Raw genomic sequence first — 25,470 nt, forward strand, 5'->3', positions numbered from 1 at the left:
CCATACACAGCATGTAATTCATCCAACAACCGTACCTTAATCTAGTAGCTCAGATGAATGCAGTCCAATAGAAGTTCTGGGGAAATCCAGCACATGCTGTCTCCCTGGATTATACCCACCAATGCAGTGGTTGATGTAAATAAGGTTGGGCCTGCAGTATATGTGCTCACTGGCTGTACCGTCTACACTACAGTGAGGCCTCACAGAGCCAGGCAACAGACAGACAGACATACTTTTAAGGCACAACTCACAATATTTCTGCAGTCACTGACGGCTGTCTTCAGGGAATGTCCTGCTAATGCATGGTTTCACACTGCAGCAAAAATACAAGGAGGAGTTTGAGAAGACCAAGGGGAAGATGATCACACTCAAAGGACTGCAGGACGACTTGAACATCGCTCACTCAGTCCGTGCTAGTAAATTACAGAGTGATGTGAGTACGTCTCCAGCTCATGGTGCGAGGATCAGAATACTTGTAGGAATACTTCACTGTAGCAGTATGTTCACATATATTCAATTTTTGTCCCCGTATCCCTTTCCCGTATTGCTCTTCAGATCAAGTATAAGCAGAAGTCGGCAAACGAGCTGTCCCGGTTTCATCTGCCCATGGATATGCTGGAGGTGGCCCACGCCCGGAAGGCTCAGGCGCTGGTCAGCGATCAGGACTACAGGCTCACCCTGCATGACTACACCGCCCTGCCCGATGACCTCAAAGTGCAGGCTGCCAAGCGGGCGTACGCCCTGCAGAGTGAGGTGAGAGGCACGACACAGTGCTGTAGCCATGGTGTGTTGTGTTGGCTAACATCACGTGTTATGGAGGGTTGCAGAACATACTCTGTTGAAGCTGGGGGGGGGCTCGCCTCTACATGAAACCGCCCCTCACCTCTACATGAAACCGCCCCTCACCTCTACATGAAACTGCCCTTACCTCAACATGAAACTGCCCTTACCTCAACATGAAACCGCCCCTCACCTCTACATGAAACCGCCCCTCACCTCTACATGAAACCGCCCCTCACCTCTACATGAAACCGCCCTTACCTCAACATGAAACTGCCCTTACCTCAACATGAAACCGCCCCTCACCTCTACATGAAACCTCCCCTCACCTCTACATGAAACCTTCCCTCACCTCTACATGAAACCGCCCCTCACCTCTACATGAAACCGCCCCTCACCTCTACATGAAACCGCCCCTCACCTCTACATGAAACCACCCCTCACCTCTACATGAAACCGCCCCTCACCTCTACATGAAACCGCCCCTCACCTCTACATGAAACCGCCCCTCACCTCTACATGAAACTGCCCTTACCTCTCTACATGAAACCGCCCCTCACCTCTACATGAAACCGCCCCTCACCTCTACATGAAACCGCCCCTCACCTCTACATGAAACCGCCCCTCACCTCTACATGAAACTGCCCTTACCTCTCTACATGAAACCGCCCCTCACCTCTACATGAAACCGCCCCTCACCTCTACATGAAACCACCCCTCACCTCTACATGAAACCGCCCCTCACCTCTACATGAAACCTTCCCTCACCTCTACATGAAACCGCCCCTCACCTCTACATGAAACTGCCCCTCACCTCTACATGAAACTGCCCTTACCTCTCTACATGAAACCGCCCCTCACCTCTACATGAAACCGCCCCTTACCTCTACATTAAACCACCCCTCACCTCTACATGAAACCACCCCTCACCTCTACATGAAACCGCCCCTCACCTCTACATGAAACCACCCCTCACCTCTACATGAAACCACCCCTCACCTCTACATGAAACCGCCCCTCACCTCTACATGAAACCGCCCCTCACCTCTACATGAAACCGCCCCTAACCTCTACATGAAACTGCCCTTACCTCTCTACATGAAACTGCCCCTCACCTCTACATGAAACAGCCCCTCACCTCTACATGAAACCCCCCCTCACCTCTACATGAAACCGCCCCTTACCTCTACATTAAACCGCCCCTCACCTCTACATTAAACCGCCCCTCACCTCTACATGAAACAGCCCCCACCTCTACATGAAACCCCCCCTCACCTCTACATGAAACCGCCCCTTACCTCTACATTAAACCGCCCCTCACCTCTACATGAAACCACCCCTCACCTCTACATGAAACCGCCCCTCACCTCTACATGAAACCGCCCCTCACCTCTACATGAAACCGCCCCTCACCTCTACATGAAACTGCCCTTACCTCTCTACATGAAACCGCCCCTCACCTCTACATGAAACCGCCCCTTACCTCTACATTAAACCGCCCCTCACCTCTACATGAAACTGCCCTTACCTCTCTACATGAAACCGCCCCTCACCTCTACATGAAACCGCCCCTCACCTCTACATGAAACCGCCCCTCACCTCTACATTAAACCGCCCCTCACCTCTACATGAAACCGCCCCTCACCTCTACATGAAACCGCCCCTCACCTCTACATGAAACCGCCCCTCACCTCTACATGAAACTGCCCTTACCTCAACATGAAACCGCCCTTACCTCAACATGAAACTGCCCTTACCTCAACATGAAACCGCCCCTCACCTCTACATGAAACCGCCCCTCACCTCTACATGAAACCGCCCCTCACCTCTACATGAAACCGCCCTTACCTCAACATGAAACTGCCCTTACCTCAACATGAAACCGCCCCTCACCTCTACATGAAACCTCCCCTCACCTCTACATGAAACCTTCCCTCACCTCTACATGAAACCGCCCCTCACCTCTACATGAAACCGCCCCTCACCTCTACATGAAACCGCCCCTCACCTCTACATGAAACCGCCCCTCACCTCTACATGAAACCGCCCCTCACCTCTACATGAAACCGCCCCTCACCTCTACATGAAACCGCCCCTCACCTCTACATGAAACCGCCCCTCACCTCTACATGAAACCGCCCCTCTAACTCTGTTGTTAAAGCTGCACGAGGGAATGTTTTTATTACATTTTCATTGTCGGAAACACCCCCCCCCCCCAGCCCTGGTGAAACTATCTACACACAAGGGCTTTGCGGCAGTATCAGCATGTCATTGGTGTCGGCTGATAAAAGCTTTAAAATGAAATACTGGCAGCGTTTTGAAGTGCTGATATGACAGGCCGAAAAGAGGACGCTTTAATTATGCGCACGCAACGCAAACCGTTGACCAGGAACCGACTCGGCGCGTCACGTAGGCGGGGCGCGTCAGCACCAATTTATATTTATTCCCTTGAGTGCCCACGTTAAGTGAACACTACCAAGGTGACGACTGTCACAAAATCACCCTTATGGCGCCTGCTTTAGTCATGACCATGATGTAGGCCTACTTGGCTGCTTTAGTCATGACCATGATGTAAGTCTGCTGGGCTGCTTTAGTCATGACCATGATGTAGTTCTGCTGGGCTGCTTTAGTCATGACCGTGCTGTAGGCCTACTTGGCTGCTTTAGTCATGACCGTGCTGTAGGCCTACTGGGCTGCTTTAGTCATGACCGTGATGTAGTTCTGCTGGGCTGCTTTAGTCATGACCATGATGTAGGCCTACTGGGCTGCTTTAGTCATGACCGTGATGTAGTTCTGCTGGGCTGCTTTAGTCATGACCGTGCTGTAGGCCTACTGGGCTGCTTTAGTCATGACCATGATGTAAGTCTGCTGGGCTGCTTTAGTCATGACCATGATGTAGGCCTACTTGGCTGCTTTAGTCATGACCATGATGTAGGCCTACTTGGCTGCTTTAGTCATGACCGTGCTGTAGGCCTACTGGGCTGCTTTAGTCATGACCGTGATGTAGTTCTGCTGGGCTGCTTTAGTCATGACCGTGATGTAGGTCTACTCGGCTGCTTTAGTCATGACCGTGCTGTAGACCTGCTGGGCTGCTTTAGTCATGACCGTGATGTAGGCCTACTGGGCTGCTTTAGTCATGACCATGCTGTAGACCTGCTGGGCTGCTTTAGTCATGACCGTGCTGTAGGCCTACTGGGCTGCTTTAGTCATGACCGTGCTGTAGGCCTGCTGGGCTGCTTTAGTCATGACCGTGCTGTAGGTCTACTGGGCTGCTTTAGTCATGACTGTGCTGTAGACCTGCTGGGCTGCTTTAGTCATGACCGTGCTGTAGGTCTACTGGGCTGCTTTAGTCATGACCGTGCTGTAGACCTGCTGGGCTGCTTTAGTCATGACCGTGATGTAGGCCTGCTGGGCTGCTTTAGTCATGACCGTGATGTAGACCTACTGGGCTGCTTTAGTCATGACCATGCTGTAGGCCTACTGGGCTGCTTTAGTCATGACTGTGCTGTAGACCTACTGGGCTGCTTTAGTCATGACCGTGATGTAGACCTACTGGGCTGCTTTAGTCATGACCGTGATGTAGGCCTGCTGGGCTGCTTTAGTCATGACCGTGATGTAGGCCTGCTGGGCTGCTTTAGTCATGACCATGCTGTAGGTCTACTGGGCTGCTTTAGTCATGACCGTGATGTAGGCCTGCTGGGCTGCTTTAGTCATGACCGTGATGTAGGCCTGCTGGGCTGCTTTAGTCATGACCATGCTGTAGGTCTACTGGGCTGCTTTAGTCATGACCATGATGTAGTACTACTGGGCTCCTTTAGTCATGACCATGATGTAGTACTACTGGGCTCCTTTAGTCATGACCATGATGTAGACCTACTGGGCTGCTTTAGTCATGACCATGATGTAGTACTACTGGGCTCCTTTAGTCATGACCATGCTGTAGACCTACTGGGCTGCTTTAGTCATGACCGTGATGTAGACCTGCTGGGCTGCTTTAGTCATGACCATGATGTAGTACTACTGGGCTCCTTTAGTCATGACCATGATGTAGACCTACTGGGCTGCTTTAGTCATGACCATGATGTAGTACTACTGGGCTCCTTTAGTCATGACCATGCTGTAGACCTACTGGGCTGCTTTAGTCATGACCGTGCTGTAGGTCTACTGGGCTGCTTTAGTCATGACCGTGCTGTAGACCTGCTGGGCTGCTTTAGTCATGACCGTGATGTAGGCCTGCTGGGCTGCTTTAGTCATGACCGTGATGTAGACCTACTGGGCTGCTTTAGTCATGACCATGCTGTAGGCCTACTGGGCTGCTTTAGTCATGACTGTGCTGTAGACCTACTGGGCTGCTTTAGTCATGACCGTGATGTAGACCTACTGGGCTGCTTTAGTCATGACCGTGATGTAGACCTACTGGGCTGCTTTAGTCATGACCGTGATGTAGGCCTGCTGGGCTGCTTTAGTCATGACCGTGCTGTAGGCCTGCTGGGCTGCTTTAGTCATGACCGTGATGTAGACCTGCTGGGCTGCTTTAGTCATGACCGTGATGTAGGCCTGCTGGGCTGCTTTAGTCATGACCGTGATGTAGACCTACTGGGCTGCTTTAGTCATGACCATGCTGTAGGCCTACTGGGCTGCTTTAGTCATGACCGTGCTGTAGACCTACTGGGCTGCTTTAGTCATGACCGTGATGTAGACCTACTGGGCTGCTTTAGTCATGACCGTGATGTAGACCTACTGGGCTGCTTTAGTCATGACCGTGATGTAGGCCTGCTGGGCTGCTTTAGTCATGACCGTGATGTAGACCTACTGGGCTGCTTTAGTCATGACCGTGATGTAGGCCTGCTGGGCTGCTTTAGTCATGACCGTGATGTAGGCCTGCTGGGCTGCTTTAGTCATGACCGTGATGTAGGCCTGCTGGGCTGCTTTAGTCATGACCATGATGTAGTACTACTGGGCTGCTTTAGTCATGACCGTGATGTAGTTCTGCTGGGCTGCTTTAGTCATGACCGTGCTGTAGGCCTACTGGGCTGCTTTAGTCATGACCATGATGTAAGTCTGCTGGGCTGCTTTAGTCATGACCATGATGTGGGCCTACTTGGCTGCTTTAGTCATGACCATGATGTAGGCCTACTTGGCTGCTTTAGTCATGACCGTGCTGTAGGCCTACTGGGCTGCTTTAGTCATGACCGTGATGTAGTTCTGCTGGGCTGCTTTAGTCATGACCGTGATGTAGGTCTACTCGGCTGCTTTAGTCATGACCGTGCTGTAGACCTGCTGGGCTGCTTTAGTCATGACCGTGATGTAGGCCTACTGGGCTGCTTTAGTCATGACCATGCTGTAGACCTGCTGGGCTGCTTTAGTCATGACCGTGCTGTAGGCCTACTGGGCTGCTTTAGTCATGACCGTGCTGTAGGTCTACTGGGCTGCTTTAGTCATGACCGTGCTGTAGGTCTACTGGGCTGCTTTAGTCATGACTGTGCTGTAGACCTGCTGGGCTGCTTTAGTCATGACCGTGCTGTAGGTCTACTGGGCTGCTTTAGTCATGACCGTGCTGTAGACCTGCTGGGCTGCTTTAGTCATGACCGTGATGTAGGCCTGCTGGGCTGCTTTAGTCATGACCGTGATGTAGACCTACTGGGCTGCTTTAGTCATGACCATGCTGTAGGCCTACTGGGCTGCTTTAGTCATGACTGTGCTGTAGACCTACTGGGCTGCTTTAGTCATGACCGTGATGTAGACCTACTGGGCTGCTTTAGTCATGACCGTGATGTAGACCTACTGGGCTGCTTTAGTCATGACCGTGATGTAGGCCTGCTGGGCTGCTTTAGTCATGACCGTGATGTAGACCTACTGGGCTGCTTTAGTCATGACCGTGATGTAGGCCTGCTGGGCTGCTTTAGTCATGACCGTGATGTAGGCCTGCTGGGCTGCTTTAGTCATGACCATGCTGTAGGTCTACTGGGCTGCTTTAGTCATGACCATGATGTAGTACTACTGGGCTCCTTTAGTCATGACCATGATGTAGTACTACTGGGCTCCTTTAGTCATGACCATGATGTAGACCTACTGGGCTGCTTTAGTCATGACCATGATGTAGTACTACTGGGCTCCTTTAGTCATGACCATGCTGTAGACCTACTGGGCTGCTTTAGTCATGACCGTGATGTAGACCTGCTGGGCTGCTTTAGTCATGACCATGATGTAGTACTACTGGGCTCCTTTAGTCATGACCATGATGTAGACCTACTGGGCTGCTTTAGTCATGACCATGATGTAGTACTACTGGGCTCCTTTAGTCATGACCATGCTGTAGACCTACTGGGCTGCTTTAGTCATGACCGTGCTGTAGATCTACTGGGCTGCTTTAGTCATGACCGTGCTGTAGACCTGCTGGGCTGCTTTAGTCATGACCGTGATGTAGGCCTGCTGGGCTGCTTTAGTCATGACCGTGATGTAGACCTACTGGGCTGCTTTAGTCATGACCATGCTGTAGGCCTACTGGGCTGCTTTAGTCATGACTGTGCTGTAGACCTACTGGGCTGCTTTAGTCATGACCGTGATGTAGACCTACTGGGCTGCTTTAGTCATGACCGTGATGTAGACCTACTGGGCTGCTTTAGTCATGACCGTGATGTAGGCCTGCTGGGCTGCTTTAGTCATGACCGTGCTGTAGGCCTGCTGGGCTGCTTTAGTCATGACCGTGATGTAGACCTGCTGGGCTGCTTTAGTCATGACCGTGATGTAGGCCTGCTGGGCTGCTTTAGTCATGACCGTGATGTAGACCTACTGGGCTGCTTTAGTCATGACCATGCTGTAGGCCTACTGGGCTGCTTTAGTCATGACCGTGCTGTAGACCTACTGGGCTGCTTTAGTCATGACCGTGATGTAGACCTACTGGGCTGCTTTAGTCATGACCGTGATGTAGACCTACTGGGCTGCTTTAGTCATGACCATGCTGTAGGCCTGCTGGGCTGCTTTAGTCATGACCGTGATGTAGACCTACTGGGCTGCTTTAGTCATGACCGTGATGTAGGCCTGCTGGGCTGCTTTAGTCATGACCGTGATGTAGGCCTGCTGGGCTGCTTTAGTCATGACCGTGATGTAGGCCTGCTGGGCTGCTTTAGTCATGACCATGATGTAGTACTACTGGGCTCCTTTAGTCATGACCATGCTGTAGACCTACTGGGCTGCTTTAGTCATGACCGTGATGTAGACCTGCTGGGCTGCTTTAGTCATGACCATGATGTAGTACTACTGGGCTCCTTTAGTCATGACCATGATGTAGACCTACTGGGCTGCTTTAGTCATGACCATGATGTAGTACTACTGGGCTCCTTTAGTCATGACCATGCTGTAGACCTACTGGGCTGCTTTAGTCATGACCGTGCTGTAGGTCTACTGGGCTGCTTTAGTCATGACCGTGCTGTAGACCTGCTGGGCTGCTTTAGTCATGACCGTGATGTAGGCCTGCTGGGCTGCTTTAGTCATGACCGTGATGTAGACCTACTGGGCTGCTTTAGTCATGACCATGCTGTAGGCCTACTGGGCTGCTTTAGTCATGACTGTGCTGTAGACCTACTGGGCTGCTTTAGTCATGACCGTGATGTAGACCTACTGGGCTGCTTTAGTCATGACCGTGATGTAGACCTACTGGGCTGCTTTAGTCATGACCGTGATGTAGGCCTGCTGGGCTGCTTTAGTCATGACCGTGCTGTAGGCCTGCTGGGCTGCTTTAGTCATGACCGTGATGTAGACCTGCTGGGCTGCTTTAGTCATGACCGTGATGTAGGCCTGCTGGGCTGCTTTAGTCATGACCGTGATGTAGACCTACTGGGCTGCTTTAGTCATGACCATGCTGTAGGCCTACTGGGCTGCTTTAGTCATGACCGTGCTGTAGACCTACTGGGCTGCTTTAGTCATGACCGTGATGTAGACCTACTGGGCTGCTTTAGTCATGACCGTGATGTAGACCTACTGGGCTGCTTTAGTCATGACCGTGATGTAGGCCTGCTGGGCTGCTTTAGTCATGACCGTGATGTAGACCTACTGGGCTGCTTTAGTCATGACCGTGATGTAGGCCTGCTGGGCTGCTTTAGTCATGACCGTGATGTAGGCCTGCTGGGCTGCTTTAGTCATGACCATGCTGTAGGTCTACTGGGCTGCTTTAGTCATGACCATGATGTAGTACTACTGGGCTCCTTTAGTCATGACCATGCTGTAGACCTACTGGGCTGCTTTAGTCATGACCATGCTGTAGACCTGCTGGGCTGCTTTAGTCATGACCGTGATGTAGACCTGCTGGGCTGCTTTAGTCATGACCGTGCTGTAGCCCTGCTGGGCTGCTTTAGTCATGACCGTGCTGTAGACCTACTGGGCTTCTTTAGTCATGACTGTGATGTAGGCCTACTGGGCTGCTTTAGTTTTCCCACCTGCAGACACGGCAAATTGTGTCTGTAGGGACACCCGACCAAGCCGGAGGCAACACGGGGATTTGAACCGCCGATCCCCATGTTGGTAGGCAACAGAATGGACCGCCACGCCACCCGGACGCCCCCAGGACAGTCTCTTGAGCAGATTACTCAATTCCCCAATATCAGATTCTCTTTACTGTCTATTTTTACATCTTTAGTTTGTTTAATTATTATTGTCTTACCTTAAATTTAAAAACTCCCATCTTTCATTCTTAAATACTATGTCTCCAGCAATAGCTTTAACTGCTTTGCCGAATAAATCATCTTTTAATAGTGTGTAATTAGAGAGAGCAGCACGGCTGTAGGAAGAGTCTCTAACATATTGCATACAGCGGGGTGAAATCAATCCTGGAACCCAGAGATCTATCATCATTACTCCAGCTATACCGTTTACCATCCGGATGTAAGAGTCTGCATGCATCTACCATTAAGAACAGATCACAAGTAAAAACGGAAGCCTTAAATCCCCACTGTGATCCTGTTCGGACCGGAATGCGGTCTATGAGGTCATCCGGTGTGTCATCATAATCCCCTCCAATGATGAGATGAGCAACTTTGTGTTTGGCTTGAATATTTTGCAGCTTCGAGGAGAATTGTGTGAACATTTGTCTTGCCCGAGCAGGAATATTGTGTCTACATACACTGCAAACACTAAGGAGGAAGTTGTCCATGTTGAGAACAATAATAACCCACCTACCGTCCTCTGAAGTGATAGTTTCAATTAAATCTCCTTCAGATCTACCAAGTAAAATGGCGGTCCCTGCTGAGTGGTGAGAGGCATGACTGATCTGACACCCCCCCCCCCCCATTGAGCCTTCCAGAATTTAACATCACTGTCAAATGAATGAGTCTCTTAAAATAAAATGATGTGTGCATTACTTCTACTATAAATAAACACAGGTTTTCTTTTGGCATTGTCACAGATTCCCTTAATGTTGAAAGAAACGAGTTTCGGCGAACTAAATTTAAAATGATTCCTCAGAACTAAGGATTTACTGGATGTCTGTAAAGAAAATAAAGTTCAACAACCTCTGAGACAGTTATCAGCTGTCAAAAATTGAATAGGAATGAAAATAGCTAAGTAGTAAAGCCTCTGAACATGCTGAGCACCTTTTTGTAATTTGATACAAGATGCTAAGAGGAATTTAACAGCAATGTAAAGATGTAACTCAGTCTTCCCTAGGGGTGGGTTTTTGGAGCAAACCAGAGAGTTTGCACTTTTAAACTTTAGTTAGTTTAGTATTGTGCTGACAGGGATACCTATAGTAAACCTCAAACTTTGTGTATTTATGTTTTCTCTGCAGAAAGTGTACCGTTCTGACCTCAACTACCTGCGGGGTGCAGCATGGATCGCTACTGGGGCACTGCAGATTGAAGGGTCCAAGAAGGCCACAGACCTCATCAGTGATGTGAGACAGATTTTAAACTCATTGCTAGGATCAAAGCATCTGTCCTTCGTCTTATCTCCCTCATTCTCATTTGTCTTCACAACACAGCTCTCTCCAGTTTGTTCCTTAAAGGGACGGTAGGAGTCCTATATGCTACATAGTTTTATACGTCTACCTTCTGTTGTCTACGGGTCAAAACGACCCATGACGGTGTTTAACAGCAGAGCAGGATCTTGTTTCAACATGAAATGTGGTGACTTTTCCTACACTGACCCCAACATTAGAAAAAGTGAGACGTTGTTTCTGTTCATATTTCCATGAAAGCTGTCCACCACTGGGGTACTAAGATTGTCTCAGGGTCATGTGACCCTATAAAAGCTAGAGGTGTCCACTGATTAAATGCAGTCTTTCTGCACGGTGAAGAGGGAAAACCCAGATAGTCACACAGTTTGTGATGAATGGCAGCTTGTTTCTTCCTGCACAATAGATTTGAGGTTTAAAATTAAATTAAGTTGCTTTAATTTAGAGTTTTAATGAAGGCGGGTCATAAATGACGCTTAAGACAAGGGCAGTATGTGTGGACAGTGGACAATGTGAGGACAACACATGGGGTATATTCAGCTGTAAATACATACACAGCTTTCCCCCACAGCCAGATAAAACACAACAGAGTAGCTCAGGAATGATTTTTTTGGACATTACCCCTGAAATTAGCCTGCCAGGGGTTCCTCTGTCTTTGTCTTTGTGGATAAAAAATGAATGGGGTTTCCCTGGTCCAGGGAAATAAGCAGGGGTTGTGGCAAAGTCACCTTTTTCATCTTTTTAGGTATGTTACAGGAATTACATTTTCTTAACTGATTTTTTTTTATTCAACACATTTATTCAACACAGTACAAAGAATTTACAACTTGAAGGAGGTGTGTGTACCATTACACTCATTTTAACAATGATTTACATAGTACATACACATCTACAGCACATGCTTACACCTGAAAAAAAAACAAGAAACAAGAAAAAAGAAACAAGTGCAATAGGACTAAAAATATAAATAAAATAAATACAATGGAAAAAAAAGAAAAAAAAGAGGTGACTAAAGTTCTGGCACTGCCTGTATTAATGGTGACCATCTTTCAGCAAACCTGTCTGTCCTCAGCTGTAGTCTTGCTGTGGTTTTCTCCATGATGAAGACATTTCTTACCCTGTCTCTCCATTGTGTTATGCTGGGGGGCTGCGGCTTCAACCAGGAAACTGTTATCTTTTTTCTTTTTTTTTTTTTTGCTATTAAAAGCAGAAATCTCAATAAAGAATTTAAGACACTATCTGTCATATTATCAGGAAGTATACCCAGTATAAAAAATGCTGGATCTTGATTTACCCAGTATAAAAAGTGCTGGATCTAGATTTATCCAGTATTTAAAAGTGCTGGATCTAGATTTATCCGGTATGAAAAGTGCTAGATCGAGATTTGTCCAGTTTAAAAAGTGCTGGATCTAGATTTATCCAGTATTTAAAAGTGCTGGATCTAGATTTATCCGGTATGAAAAGTGCTAGATCAAAATTTGTCCAGTTTAAAAAGTGCTGGATCTAGATTTGTCCATTATGAAAAGTGCTGCGTCTAGATTTATACAGTATAAAAAGTGCTGCCTCTTGATTTATCCAGTATGAAAAGGGCTGGATCTAAACTTAGCACAAAAAGTAAGGAAATGTGTGTTTGGTAGATTATGTCTTTGTTGTAACAATGCTTCTTGGCAATAAATCTTATATCAGGCAGCTGATTGTCAGCACCTGGGGTACCAGAAGCTCAAAACAAGAGTCAATAGCAGCAGCAAAATAAGCTGTTTGGCATTGACAGAGAAGATTTGGCAAATTTTTTATGGGCGCAACCCACATACTCAGCTCTGCTGCTCATCCCACAAATGCATGTTCCTTACAAATGTGGCCCCATTTAAAAGGGAGATAAACAGGCTTTCCAACGGTATAAGATTTATTGCCAAGAAGCATTGTTACAACAAAGACATCATCTACCAAACACACATTTCCTTACTTTTTGTGCTAAGTATAGATTTATCCAGTATAAAAAGTGCTGGATCTTGGTTTATCCAGTATAAAAAGTGCTGGATCTTGATTTGTCCAGTATAAAAAGTGCGGGATCTTGGTTTATCCAGTATAAAAAGTGCTGGATCTTGGTTTATCCAGTATAAAAAGTGCTGGATCTTGGTTTATCCAGTATAAAAAGTGCTGGATCTGGATTTGTCCAGTATGAAAAGTGCTGGATCTTGATTTGTCCAGTATAAAAAGTGCTGGATCTTGATTTGTCCAGTATAAAAAGTGCTGGATCTTGATTTGTCCAGTATAAAAAATGCTGGATCTTGATTTGTCCAGTATTAAAAGTGCTGGATCTTGGTTTATCCAGTATAAAAAGTGCTGGATCTTGGTTTATCCAGTATAAAAAGTGCTGGATCTGGATTTGTCCAGTATAAAAAGTGCTGGATCTTGATTAGTCCAGTATTAAAAAGTGCTGGATCTTGATTTATCCAGTATAAAAAGTGCTGGATCTAGATAGATAACATTTATACCCAAAACCTGTTTAATCTCCTTTTGGACATTCTTGCAGAAATCCAGGACCTTAGAAATGACTGGATCAAGGGAACAAAGAATTACATTCTGAATGGTTGCTTTATAATACGCCTTGCTTTTTGTAATATTGACATTTTTTTAAGGGTTTTGAAGGTGCAGTAATCTTCTCCACATGTTGAGACTGTTTGGCAGAATTTCTGCATTAGAAATGATGAAGATTAACTTGATTTGTACCAACGTCTACTTAGATTTCAGAGTTACTAACCAAGGTCTTTCTTCCATCATGACAGAAAAAGTACCGCCAGCAGCCATATGACTTGAAGTACACCTCTGTGGCAGACTCTCCGGATATTGTCCATGCCAAACTCAGTGGACAGATAACAAATGAGGTGAGACAAAATACACTTGATCATCCATCAAGTGCTAGCTTTTTAACCTTTGTTCAAGTTCAAATATTGCCACTCCACTTTTATTCTCTACAAACCCCTCTAACTCCAGGGTTGGGCTTTTGATTTTCTTGGTTGCAGCAAAACCTTGCATGCTTTAAGCATAGGAGTATTTAAGCACACTTTTTTGTTACACTATTATGCAGGATACAGAACATTGCATGGACCAATAATTATTTTATTGACTAAATGAAAGTCTCTTTGGGGATGGCATAATTTAACATTCCTGACACAAGCACTTAATTTTGTTCTGCTGTTTTTAAAAGACATAAGTAATGTGGCTGTTGTTGTTTTGTTGTCCAGCGTCTGTACAAGGAGAAAGGAATGAATGACAGACACAACTACACTATTACAGCAGAGAGACCAGAGATTACCCAAGCAAAGATTAATGCAGCCAACTTTAGCGAGGTTTGTACATGTCAGCAGTATATATGATGTAAACTTATTAGATTTAGCTCTTCCATAATAATCCAGCGTCCGGTTTGTGTCTAGTTATTCAACCAACAAATCCTGATGTTACTTCGTTCCAGATCAGGTACAAAGAGTCATGGAACACCTTGAGGGCCCAGGGCTACAAACTGACCATGCAGGACATCCCCTTCCAGGCCGCCAAGAGCTCTACAGGCATCGCCAGTGACGTAAGGAAGATGCTTGGCTATGCTTGTCCTCATGAAAAGGGCTTGTTATAAAATGACTGCTTGGATGATAGGATGATTGATATATATATATATATATATATATATATATATATATATATATATATATTAAATGACTGCTTGGATGATAGGATGATATATATATATATAGAGCGCGTTTTCTTTCGGAAACCCTCAGCGGTGTTGATAAAAACCTGCCATGCCACCCGGACGCCCAGAAAAGTGAAATTTGACAGGTACATAAGAGGCACTGTTTTTTAAATTGATGCTGCGCCCTGTTTACTGTCTTTCATTTTCCTACAAACATATTTTTGGTAAATACATTCATTTGTGGGGTCCGGGTAGCGCGGCGGTCTATTCCGCTGCCTACCAACATGGGGATTGGTGGTTCGAATCCCCGTATTACCTGCGGCTTGGTCGAGTGTTGGCCATGTCTGCGGGTGGGAAGCCAGATGTGGGTATGTGTCGTGGTCGCTGCACTAGCGCCTCCTCTGGTCGGTCGGGGCGCCTGTTCGGGGGAACTGGGGGTAATAGCGTGATCCTCCCACACGCTACGTCCCCCTGGTGAAACTCCTCACTGTCGGGTGAAAAGAAGCGGCTGGTGACTACGCACGTATCGGAGGAGACGTGGTAGTCTGCAGCCCTCCTCGGATCAGTAGAGGGGTTGGAGCAGCGACCGGGACGGCTCGGAAGAGTGGGGTAATTGGCCAGGTACAATTGAGGAGAAAAAGGGGCAAAAATCATTCATTCATACAGACATACATACGTACATACATAAATCAGTCCATTTGTTTCAAGCTTTTGACGTGACTCGGCATGTACATTAGCATCTTTGATGACCCGATCTGACCATGACACAGACGAATTGAATTCTCTTCTTTTAATCTGACAGCTGTCAAACATTGTAGGGGTGCTAGTCGCTCATTGCTTGGAATGCATTACATGGAGACACTTGCCTGAGTATGTTTTAATTACTGAAATAAACTACAACAAGTGGTACTTCATCCTTCCTACAGCACCAGTACAAACACAACCACCTGCTGGAGAAAGGGAAGCACATCGGTGCCAAGAGCATCCTTGATGACCCTCATCTACGACACTGCCTTCAGGCTGGGCGACTGGCCAGCGACCAGGAGTACCGCAAGGACGCGCTGATGTCCAGCAGTCAGTACCACCTCACCCCCGACATGGTGCATCTGGTGGCAGCGAAGAACGCCCAGGCCCTGGCCAGTGATCAGGACTACAAGACAAGGCTGCACGAGTACACCGTGCTTCCTGACGACATGAAGGTCAAGTGGGCCAAGAAGGCGTACGACCTTCAGAGTGAGGTGAGATGGGGCTCTGGGGCAGGCGATGCTAGAATGATGAAAGTGTAGGAGGAAAGGAGGAAGGGTGGGAGGTGGTGAAAAGAAGAGAGGACAACAGTTTGAAGACCAGCAGGAGAGAAGAGTTGCTAAGACTAGCGAGTCTTGAGGGCAGGAGCGTCTGAGATGAGTCTTAGACCAAAGCGTGTTGAGACAGACTATTGTATTGAGACCAAGTTTTTAAGGTGGCGAGTCCAACTCAAGACCAAGTGGGACCAAAACCTGTGTAAAGACTGACATCAGAACAGTGCAAGTCCAATTAAACACCAGGACTTTAACTGTAGAAGTCTACCATCATAGTAAAAGTCAAAGTTTCGCTACAGTAATCTTTATTTCAGATCACAGTTTGCAGTGTTGTAGAAACATAAATTAAAGATAAAAAGGAAACAAGTTAGATAAGAGTGCACGTCACTGATCTCAGTGGCAGTTTGATATTCATTTCAAAAATAAAAAGCTGAAAAACTATCAAGTCTGCAGACCAAGACCAAATATAGTCCGAGTCATTATACTGTGAAGTTTGAGACAAGATCAAAACCTTCAAAATGCTGACCCGAGTCCATACTGGAGCACTTCAGCCCCAGAGAAGAGTAGGGAAGGTTGCCATCCTCGAAACACTGTCCCTGGCGCTCCTCATTCTCTGATGCGGTCTGCTGATGGAAACCCTGTCTTGTGTCTAGAAACTCTACAAGTCAGACTTGACTTTCATGAAGGGTGTAGCCTGGGACGGTGTGGGGGCACCTCAACTAGAGTCTGCCATGAAGGCTGGGGCACTCATCAGCAACGTGAGTACACAAAACAGACGTTCTAACAAGTGGCACAGCACAAACAGTCTGCAGATGAGCCACATACAGCTGCACATGGACATGCTACATGCTACACATACATCTGCACATGGACATGCTACATGCTACACATACATCTGGACATGGGCATGCTACATGCTACACATACATCTGCACATGGACATGCTACACATACATCTGCACATGGACATGCTAATGCTACACATGCATCTGCACATGGACATGCTACATGCTACACATACATCTGCACATGGACATGGGCATGCTACATGCTACACATACATCTGCACATGGACATACTACATGCTGCACATACATCTGCACATGGACATGCTAATGCTACACATACATCTGCACATGGACATGGGCATGCTACATGGCTAGTTTGTGACACAACTCGATCTAGTTCAGAAGAAAGAAAGCAAAGTTGAAGACATTTACCTGGTCCTTCATCCTTTGTGTGTGTGTGTGTGTGTGTGTGTGTGTTACATGGCTGCCAAGTCAGATTTACTTTGCCCAGTATATTGGTCCCTTAGAAACCATTAAAGAATTGTGTTACTGCAAAGAAACAGTCAGTGAGGTCAAAGCACAAGTCCTGTCTCTGCTAGTATCTATCTCCAACATTTTACAAATGTAAGTTTTGACTTCTGAAGATGCATATTTAAGTCTAAATTTAAGTCTAAACATGAAGATTTAACGTGACAGTGCAGCTGAATCTACAAGTGCAGTAGTTGTAGCATGTTCACAGACATTTGTCTTACTTGAATGACTTTTCTTTGAGTCTGTGTTGGATTGTTCCTTTAAAAGGCTCAAAGACAGGGGTGTCCGGGAGGCGTGGATCTACTCTGTTGCCTACCAACACGGGGATCGCTGGTTCGAATCCCCGTGTTACCTCCGGTTTGGTCGGGCGTCCCTACAGACACAACTGGCCGTGTCTGTGGGTGGGAAGCCGGATGTGGGTATGTGTCCTGGTCGCCGCACTAGCGCCTCCTCTGGTCGGTCGGGGCGCCTGTTCGGGGGTGATGGGGAACTGGGGGGAATGGCGTGATCCTCCCACACGCTACATCCCCCTGGTGAAACTCCTCACTGTCAGGTGAAAAGAAGCGGCTGGTGACTCCACATGTATGGGAGGAGGCATGTGGTAGTCTGCAGCCCTCCCCGGATCAGCAGAGGGGGTGGAGCAGAGACCGGGACAGCTCAGAAGAGTGGGGTAATTGGCCGGATACAATTGGGGAGAAAAAAAGGGGGGGGGGGATCCAACAAAAAAAGGCTGAAAGACAGCCCATAAATGTTTTATCTACTGTCGGCCTGTGTGACGTGTGCTTGGCTCATGTTCTTCTGGTCTCGGTCCATGCAGAAGAAGTACCGTCAGCAGCCTGACAGTCTGAAGTTCACCTCTGTGGCTGACTCTCCAGACATCCTCCATGCCAGAAACAGCTATCAGCAGTGCAGCGAGGTGGGCAAAAAACAAGATGTTTTGGGTCTCAGCTTATAGTTTAATTGTAACATCTTGATTGTGTAAATCTCGTGTGCTGCTGAGGGCAACACTGACGCCACTTCCGATGCCTCTTTGCTTTAGAGGTTGTACAAATCTGGAAAAAACGAAGACATGCACAATTACACCTTACATGCCGACGACCCAGACTTCATCAGAGCCAAGATCAACGCCCAGCAGATCAGTGATGTGAGACACTCCTCTAGTCTCTTCATTCTGAACATTAAATCCAGCTCCAAAATGCCAGTCCCATGAAGGATTTCTTCCCCTGTCCTCTAACTCTCTCTCTCCCTGCCCATCTAGAAAGTCTACAGAGCGTCTGGAGACCAGGTGAAGACAGCCGGTTATGATCTGAAGCTGGACGCCATTCCCTTCCAGACAGCCAAGGCCTCCAGAGAGATTGCCAGTGATGTGAGTCAGTGTGCTCAACCCAACACCGAGCGGCACATTTTGAGGTTCAGTCAGACTGAAAAGTCCCTTCAATCCATCTCAGAAGCATTTTGAGATGGATCTATACTGGATAAATCCTATCTGTTCGTTTGGCTTTGGATTTGGAATACGATGCGGTGTCAGCTATGTGTTCTCACAAAGTTCAAAGGTACAACGACCAAGGCGGTCATTTTGTCAGTTCTGGATTTACTAAGTTTAATAACTTTGTGGGAGGAAAAAGTTACAGACCTGCCGCTCCCCAAATGCTCCTAAAATAGTATATATTTGCATTAAAATTAGTTTTAGATCAATTGCACAGAAAAAGTTATGATAAGATCTACCTAAAACGACCACGAGCGGTCAAAAAGACCGCTCATAATTTGCGCGTCATCGTGTGCGTCATGTCAGTATTTATGACGTGTGTCGGTGGCGTCATTTCCTTCGTGAAGTTCGTTGCTCTGTCCTAGAAACACACTAGCGCCCTCCAGTGGAGAGAAATAGTCTAAACTTGATGTGTGATTATGTCCCAACATGTCTGGTTACAGACGCACCATGACTACCACCGAGGCGCTGCAGCATTTACAGGAGTTGGACAGCGGCCATTTTAAATTGTTTAAAAATAGTATTAAAGTTGTTAAAATGTTAATTTTTTGTGTCAGTTAGTTTCATAACAGACACACTAACATATGTAATGCATTAATATATCAACTGGGTATTTATCGTGACACAATATAGAGTTTAAACACCGCGGCGGTCCTCCGACCTCCCACGGTGGTTTCGGGTAGGAGCGACATCCCGGTCGTGCTGGTGCGACATCTCAGAAGCACAGCTCAGGATCTGTTGGCATACTTTCATGTACACTCATGAAGAGTCTTTCTTTGAGAGACGGAGCATGTTCACAGATAGCTTAGTAGAGAGACAGTGGAAAAGTGATTTAATGTCTTCGGGATTTTAACGATGGAAGCAGAAAAGGTTTTTGTCTCACCCTGTCAACAACGCGGCATTGTGGGGAAGTTTTATGCAACTTCCAGCTGTGAACGACATGTACATGTGTAACGCTGAAGCCCACCATGGATGGCGTTAATGCACCCAGGCAAGGTCAGCGGTTCATCTTCGTCCACGTAAATCGCTGAGTCTTATTAGATATCCAGATGACGTCGTAAAAGTGTAACGTATCTTTTCAAATGCTAATGCTGCCGAAGGGCAGTTTCTAAGAAAACAGCAGAACAGTCACACTGTGTTGTTGTAGGAAGTTCTGCACTTCAGGAATCATGAACAAGTTATTGTCATTTCTACCACGTATACTTGCGTACACAAAAGAAGCAGAATGTTGTTCCCCCAGCCCACAGCAGTGCAACACAAAAGATGAAAACACACATCCAAACTTTCCCAAAACGACTAACAACACAGTCCACTCAGTGCAACACTGTCCAAAACCTCCACTGTCCAGAGAACGAAGGCCAGCCAGGATGACTGTCGGAGCTGCCGGTCTGCATGGGCTAGCAGTTAGCTTAGCCTGCCCCGCTTCCACGCCCTGTCAGACCGCCCTCAGTGCTTCCTCTTCGGGCACAGCTCCAGGCAGGGCCGTGGTCCCTGGGCCCACCGGATGCAGCAGACCAAGCTCTCCCAGCCGTCAAATGAAAAAAATGGACGATCCAAATAAAAACTTCACATGATGACACAAACTTAGACGTGGACAAGACGCTGCATAGTCGGTACTGGGTGAGGCCGCTGCAAACGTGAGTCCGCGCCGCCATCTTCCCACTTCTGGTTACCTTTTAAATCGAGATGGTAAACCCGACAACAGTTGTATGAAACATCTGATTTGAACACAGCGATTAACTGCAATTGCCCTTGGGGAATTTGGCGTTAACTCAAAATCCTGTAGGTCATTTTTACCATAGTATAAACAGGAAGTCACAGAATCATCTTTTTTCCAGGTGACACAACATTTCTTGGGTGTTGAGGTAGTTAATGTTCACGTCAACAGTCCCCTGGTGAGAATACCAATACGATCCAGAGCAGTCTTGTGAACAACACTGTAAAATCTACATTGACTCAGCGACCAGGTGGCGTAGTGGTCTATTCCGTTGCCTACCAACACAGGGATCGCCGGTTCGAATCCCCGTGTTACCTCCAGCTTGATTGGGCATCCCTACAGACACAATTGGCCATGTCTGTGGGTGGGAAGCCAGATGTGGGTATGTGTCCTGGTCGCTGCACTAGCACCTCCTCTGATTGGTCGGGGCGTCTGTTTGGGGGGGAGGGGGAACTAGGGTGATCCTCCCACATGCTACATCCCCCTGGTGAAACTCCTCACTGTCAGGTGAAAAGAAGCAGCTGGCGACTCCACATGTATCGGAGGAGGCATGTGGTAGTCTGCAGCCCTCCCCGGATCGGTACAGGGGGTGGAGCAGCAACCGGGATGGCTCGGAAGAGTGGGGTAATTAGCCAAGTACAACTGGGAAGGAAAAGGGAGATAAAAAAACTCTCCATTCACTCAAATATGGTTGTGTCTTTTTCCCTCCATCAGTTCCGCTACAAGGAGTCACATCTAAAGGAGAAGGGCCAGCAGGTAGGCCTGCTGTGCGTACAGGATGACCCCAAGATGATGCACTCGCTGGCCGCCAGCAAGCTCCAAAGCAACTTGGAATACAAACGCCAGTCCAAGGAGGAACGCTCAAACTACAAGATTCATGCCGACCAGCCTGAGTTCCTGCTGGCCAAGAAGCACCAGACCCAAGCTAGCGACCTGGCCTACCGTCAGAAGCTGCACAACTACACCTGTGATCCCGAGCAGCTTGATGTCAAGCATGCCAAACAGGCCTACAAGCTGCAGAGTGATGTAAGGGATACGTGTGTGTGTGTGTGTGTGTGTGTTGGTACCTAATTCACCAACGTGAAGGTTTTCAACACATGTCACCACAAAAACTTGAATCGAATCTTAAGTTAAAGTAATAATCTCAAACTTTTTTGTATAAATGAATGTCTGTTTCATTACTACCTATCACTGACTACGATATAATCATAATTATCCAGCTCCCTGTCACTGCATGAAATGTTTGTGGATGACATTGTGATCTGCAGCGAGAGTAGGGCGCAGGTGGAGGAGAGCCTGGAGAGGTGGAGGTATGCACTGGAGAGAAGAGGAATGAAAGTCAGTAGGAGCAAGACGGGATACCTATGCGTGAATGAGAGGGAGGACAGTGGAATGGTCAGGATGCAAGGAGTAGTGGTGATGAAGGTGGATGAGTTTAAATACTTGGGGTCAACTGTCCAAAGTAACGGGGAGTGCAGAAGAGAGGTGAAGAAGAGAGTGCAGGCAGGGTGGAGTGGGTGGAGAAGTGTGTCAGGAGTGATGTGTGACAGAAGGGTATCAGCAAGAGTTAAAGGGAAGGTTTACAAGATGGTTGTGAGACCAGCTATGTTATATGGTTTGGAGACAGCGGCACTGACGAAAAGACAGGAGGAGGAGCTGGAGGTGGCAGAGTTGAAGATGCTAAGATTTTCACTGGGAGTAACGAAGAAGGACAGGATTAGGAACGATTATATTAGAGGGGCCGCTCAGGTTGGACGGTTTGGAGACAAAGCAAGAGAGGCAAGATTGAGATGGTTTGGACATGTGTGGAGGAGAGATGCTGGGTATACTGGGAGAAGGATGCTGAATATGGAGCTGCCAGGGAAGAGGAGAAGAGGAAGGCCAAAGAGGAGGTTTATGGATGTGATGAGGGAGGACATGCAGGTGGCTGGTGTGACAGAGGAAGATGCAGAGGACAGGAAGAGATGGAAATGGATGATCTGCTGTGGCGCCCCCTAACGGGAGCAGCCGAAACTAGTAGTAGTAGTAGTAGTTTTAGTAGTAGTAGTAGTAGTAGTAGTAGACTCTCATTGCATGAAAGCCATTGCTTCTGAAAGCATTTGAATTTGAAAAACAGTGTGGGTACGACACTTCCTGCAAAAAAACCCTTCAAACTGCGTATGTGAACCATGATAGGAGCTGACGCGATGAGGTAGGACTGCTCTGGTGGACCAACCAAAAAGAAGCATTAAAACATAGTGAAAGATGGTAATATAACAGACAGTGGACATCTTTGAGGCTGCCACTTTAAATGTGTTGACAAGAAAAATGATGTATCAAATTAATCAACATATTCTGTATTTAATTCTTTGGGAGAGTTTTAAATGTGGCTGAAAGGTGGAAACATCAGAGCAAAATCATTTCTTTGAGCTTTTTTAGCGTTTCAGTTTTAATATGCCCATGCTACTGCTAATATTATTCATTCCCCACTGAAACAAAAAAAGTAAAATTACAATGCTTTTCTTTTGCCGGACCGACGCATTGCTGCTCTAAATGACTGCTGTTGTAAATGTGATTGCAGGTGAAGTATAAGTCAGACCTGAACTGGATCAGGGGAGTGGGCTGGACCCCACCTGGCTCCCACAAGGCCGAACTAGCCCGACGGGCTGCAGAACTGGGGCTGGCTGAAGGGGTCAGCACTGATGAGGCTATCGCACAGTACCAACAGATGGTGATGGTGAGATGATACGCAGGGTGGAGGGGCTGATTGAATGTATTGATGTATATCATTTAAATGAACTCGTCATGGTTCACAGCCGTCATGTATGAGCTTTGCTGTTCCAGCATTTCCCCCGGAGAGCTTGGAGTGAATAGTCCTGACCACTTCTACACAGAAGAGACGGTGTAGTGCCATAGTTCAGCACACCACTTTTTGTTGAATCTTAAACAGCAGATCTAGGATAGTTGATCACTATTCTTTTCAAGTTGGGTTGATGAAGAAGGCCTGAAGGTTAATCCTATGTTCATTAATTTCTGATCAGGAGCGTCATAAATTTACTTGTGTATATTTACCAGTGGATAGCTCGGTGGCGCAGTAGTTAGTGCGGTTGCCTGACAGCAAGAAGGTCCTGGGTTCGAGCCCCGGGGTAGTCCAACCTTGGGGGTCATTCCGGGTCGTCCTCTGTGTGGAGTTTGCATGTTCTCCCGGTGTCTGCGTGGGTTTCCTCCGGGGGCTCCAGTTTCCTCCCACAGTCCAAAGACATGTAGGTCAGGTGAATCGGCCGTACTAAATTGCCCCTAGGTGTGTGTGTGTGTGTGTGTGTGTGTGTGTCGGCCCTGTGATGGACTTGCAACCTGTCCAGGGTGTCCCCCCGCCTGCCGCACAATGACTGCTGGGATAGGCTCCACCATCCCTGCGGCTCTGACTGGATAAGCGGTTTGGATAACAGATGGATGGATGATCACTATTAAAGCCTCCTCTTTGTTCAGAACAATCTAGTTCCAGAATCCCCTACAAATGCCAACAGGAAACCTGTTTTTTTTATTTCTCAATGACATAAACGTGAACAAGAAATATTTCTGAATGTCTGACTGAAACGTTTCGGATTTTTTTTTTCAAAACCATCTCCATTAAGTAAATCTCCACTTCCCTACCTTCAGCTTCAGTACCAGCAGCAGATGGAGCAGCAGCAGATGGAGCAGCAGCAGCAGCAGTCCTCAGAGCATGTGGAGAACAGCGAGGAGATTCAAGAAGGTGTCAACATGGATGCCATGGAAGTCCTACATGTCAAGAGGAAGAAGACCATCCAGACCGTCCAGAAGAAGTCCACCAGTATGACAAGTTCATTTAAGTCCATGGAGAAGAGGACCGCATCCACTAAACAGTCCACGACCACCACCTCGTCCTCATCCGCTGCCCTTGAGAACACAGTCCAATCGTCCTTGTCAAACAAAGCTGCGGCGATAGAAGAAGCATAGATAGAGACATCTTGATTGTGTATAGAAAGATTCTCAGTGTCACGCGTTCAGGTGGTGTAGTAATCTTTTTCCGAGTGGTTTACTTTACAAGTGGCATTGGGGTATCTACTTCGATAATCACATGTGATGCCTCACCCTTATCAGGTACAGCAAACAGAAGTCCAAAGCCCCATTTATAGGATTTTATTTGGATCATTTTTGCAAAATAATCCAGGTGCCACAGTCATAATGTAGATTGAGCTAAAAATGAAAGGAACTGGGCAAGTGAGATTGGGGGAAGATTCGTTAAAGTTTGTCAAACGGTTTATCCATGAATTTCATGTCCAAGAAGTTTAGTGCTTTTGTCAAACGGAAATCTTTGATCTTCCGTTGAAGCAGTTTAGATGAAAAATGACTTGTTTTAGATTGGTTTTAATGTGTTTTTGGAATGTTTTTCATGACTTGTGAATGTATTTTATTGGCCAGGAGGAGAACTGAAGTCACATGACAGATGTGTTATCGTACGTAGGGAGCTAACAGAAAGTCTGAACTTTGTTGTTCCAAGAGTTGCATTGATGGAAAAGATGAGAGTTGGACGAGCGACGACTATGAAGTGGACTCATTCATTTGTTTTAGGTCTTTCACAAAGGAACCAGTGTTGCTGGTTCAAGTGAATAAGGCATGGACAGAGAATTTGTAACTATGCATTGTAACCGAGCATTGCTCAAGACCATCAAGACCAGCTCAAGAGGTCTGCCATTGGCAGACCTTGATTGGTTCTTTGATTGTTTTGATTGGTTCTTGAGCTAGACTCAGAACTACTAGACCGAGATCTACACAGAGATGACCTTTAACCCGTAATGTATGTCTGGCAGGTTCAGTTTTGTCATTGTGTTATAGTGCATCTTTAAACTCAAAGCTGGACTGGGGTAAACGCTTCATTTTGGCACTAAAATAATTAAACATTTTTGTCGAAGCAAACCAAACTATGTTGTATTTTCAAACTAATTAAGAATGTGGACTCAGACTGATACAGCCCCCAAATGAACCTAGTTGTTGTTTGCCACTACTACTACTTCTTCTTTCAGCTGCTCCCGTTAGGGGTCACCACAGCGGATCATCCATTTCCATCTCTTGCTGTCCTTGAGGGAAAAAAAAGCTGAAAGATTCAGTTCAATGGAACCTTTGAGCTCTACAAGAACCATTTTGACACTGTGTCCACACAGACACCCACGGACACCCACATAAAGGTGCATGCAAGCGCACATGTGCACTCTCACATTCTGTACCCACACAAAGC

At 46.9% G+C, this 25,470-nt stretch overlaps 1 protein-coding gene across 2 annotated transcripts in view; it reads left to right on the forward strand.

Moving 5' to 3' along the window:
- Positions 1 to 24,191, forward strand: part of nrap (nebulin-related anchoring protein) — a 60,969-nt gene extending 36,778 nt beyond the window's left edge. The window contains exons 30-43 of one of the 2 annotated variants that reach the window (XM_056297434.1): positions 320 to 433; positions 556 to 753; positions 10,562 to 10,666; positions 13,513 to 13,611; positions 13,972 to 14,076; positions 14,199 to 14,306; positions 15,341 to 15,652; positions 16,366 to 16,470; positions 17,849 to 17,947; positions 18,071 to 18,175; positions 18,290 to 18,397; positions 20,949 to 21,260; positions 22,795 to 22,950; positions 23,874 to 24,191. In XM_056297434.1, the coding sequence (XP_056153409.1) occupies positions 320 to 433; positions 556 to 753; positions 10,562 to 10,666; positions 13,513 to 13,611; positions 13,972 to 14,076; positions 14,199 to 14,306; positions 15,341 to 15,652; positions 16,366 to 16,470; positions 17,849 to 17,947; positions 18,071 to 18,175; positions 18,290 to 18,397; positions 20,949 to 21,260; positions 22,795 to 22,950; positions 23,874 to 24,191 (2,244 nt within the window). The remainder of the gene's footprint in view (positions 1 to 319; positions 434 to 555; positions 754 to 10,561; positions 10,667 to 13,512; positions 13,612 to 13,971; positions 14,077 to 14,198; positions 14,307 to 15,340; positions 15,653 to 16,365; positions 16,471 to 17,848; positions 17,948 to 18,070; positions 18,176 to 18,289; positions 18,398 to 20,948; positions 21,261 to 22,794; positions 22,951 to 23,873) is intronic. The other variant, XM_056297435.1, reaches the window with a different exon arrangement.
- Positions 24,192 to 25,470: the final 1,279 nt, after the last annotated feature.

This window comes from Lampris incognitus, chromosome 17 (assembly GCF_029633865.1).
Source record: "Lampris incognitus isolate fLamInc1 chromosome 17, fLamInc1.hap2, whole genome shotgun sequence".
NCBI classification, from domain to species: Eukaryota; Metazoa; Chordata; class Actinopteri; order Lampriformes; family Lampridae; genus Lampris; species Lampris incognitus.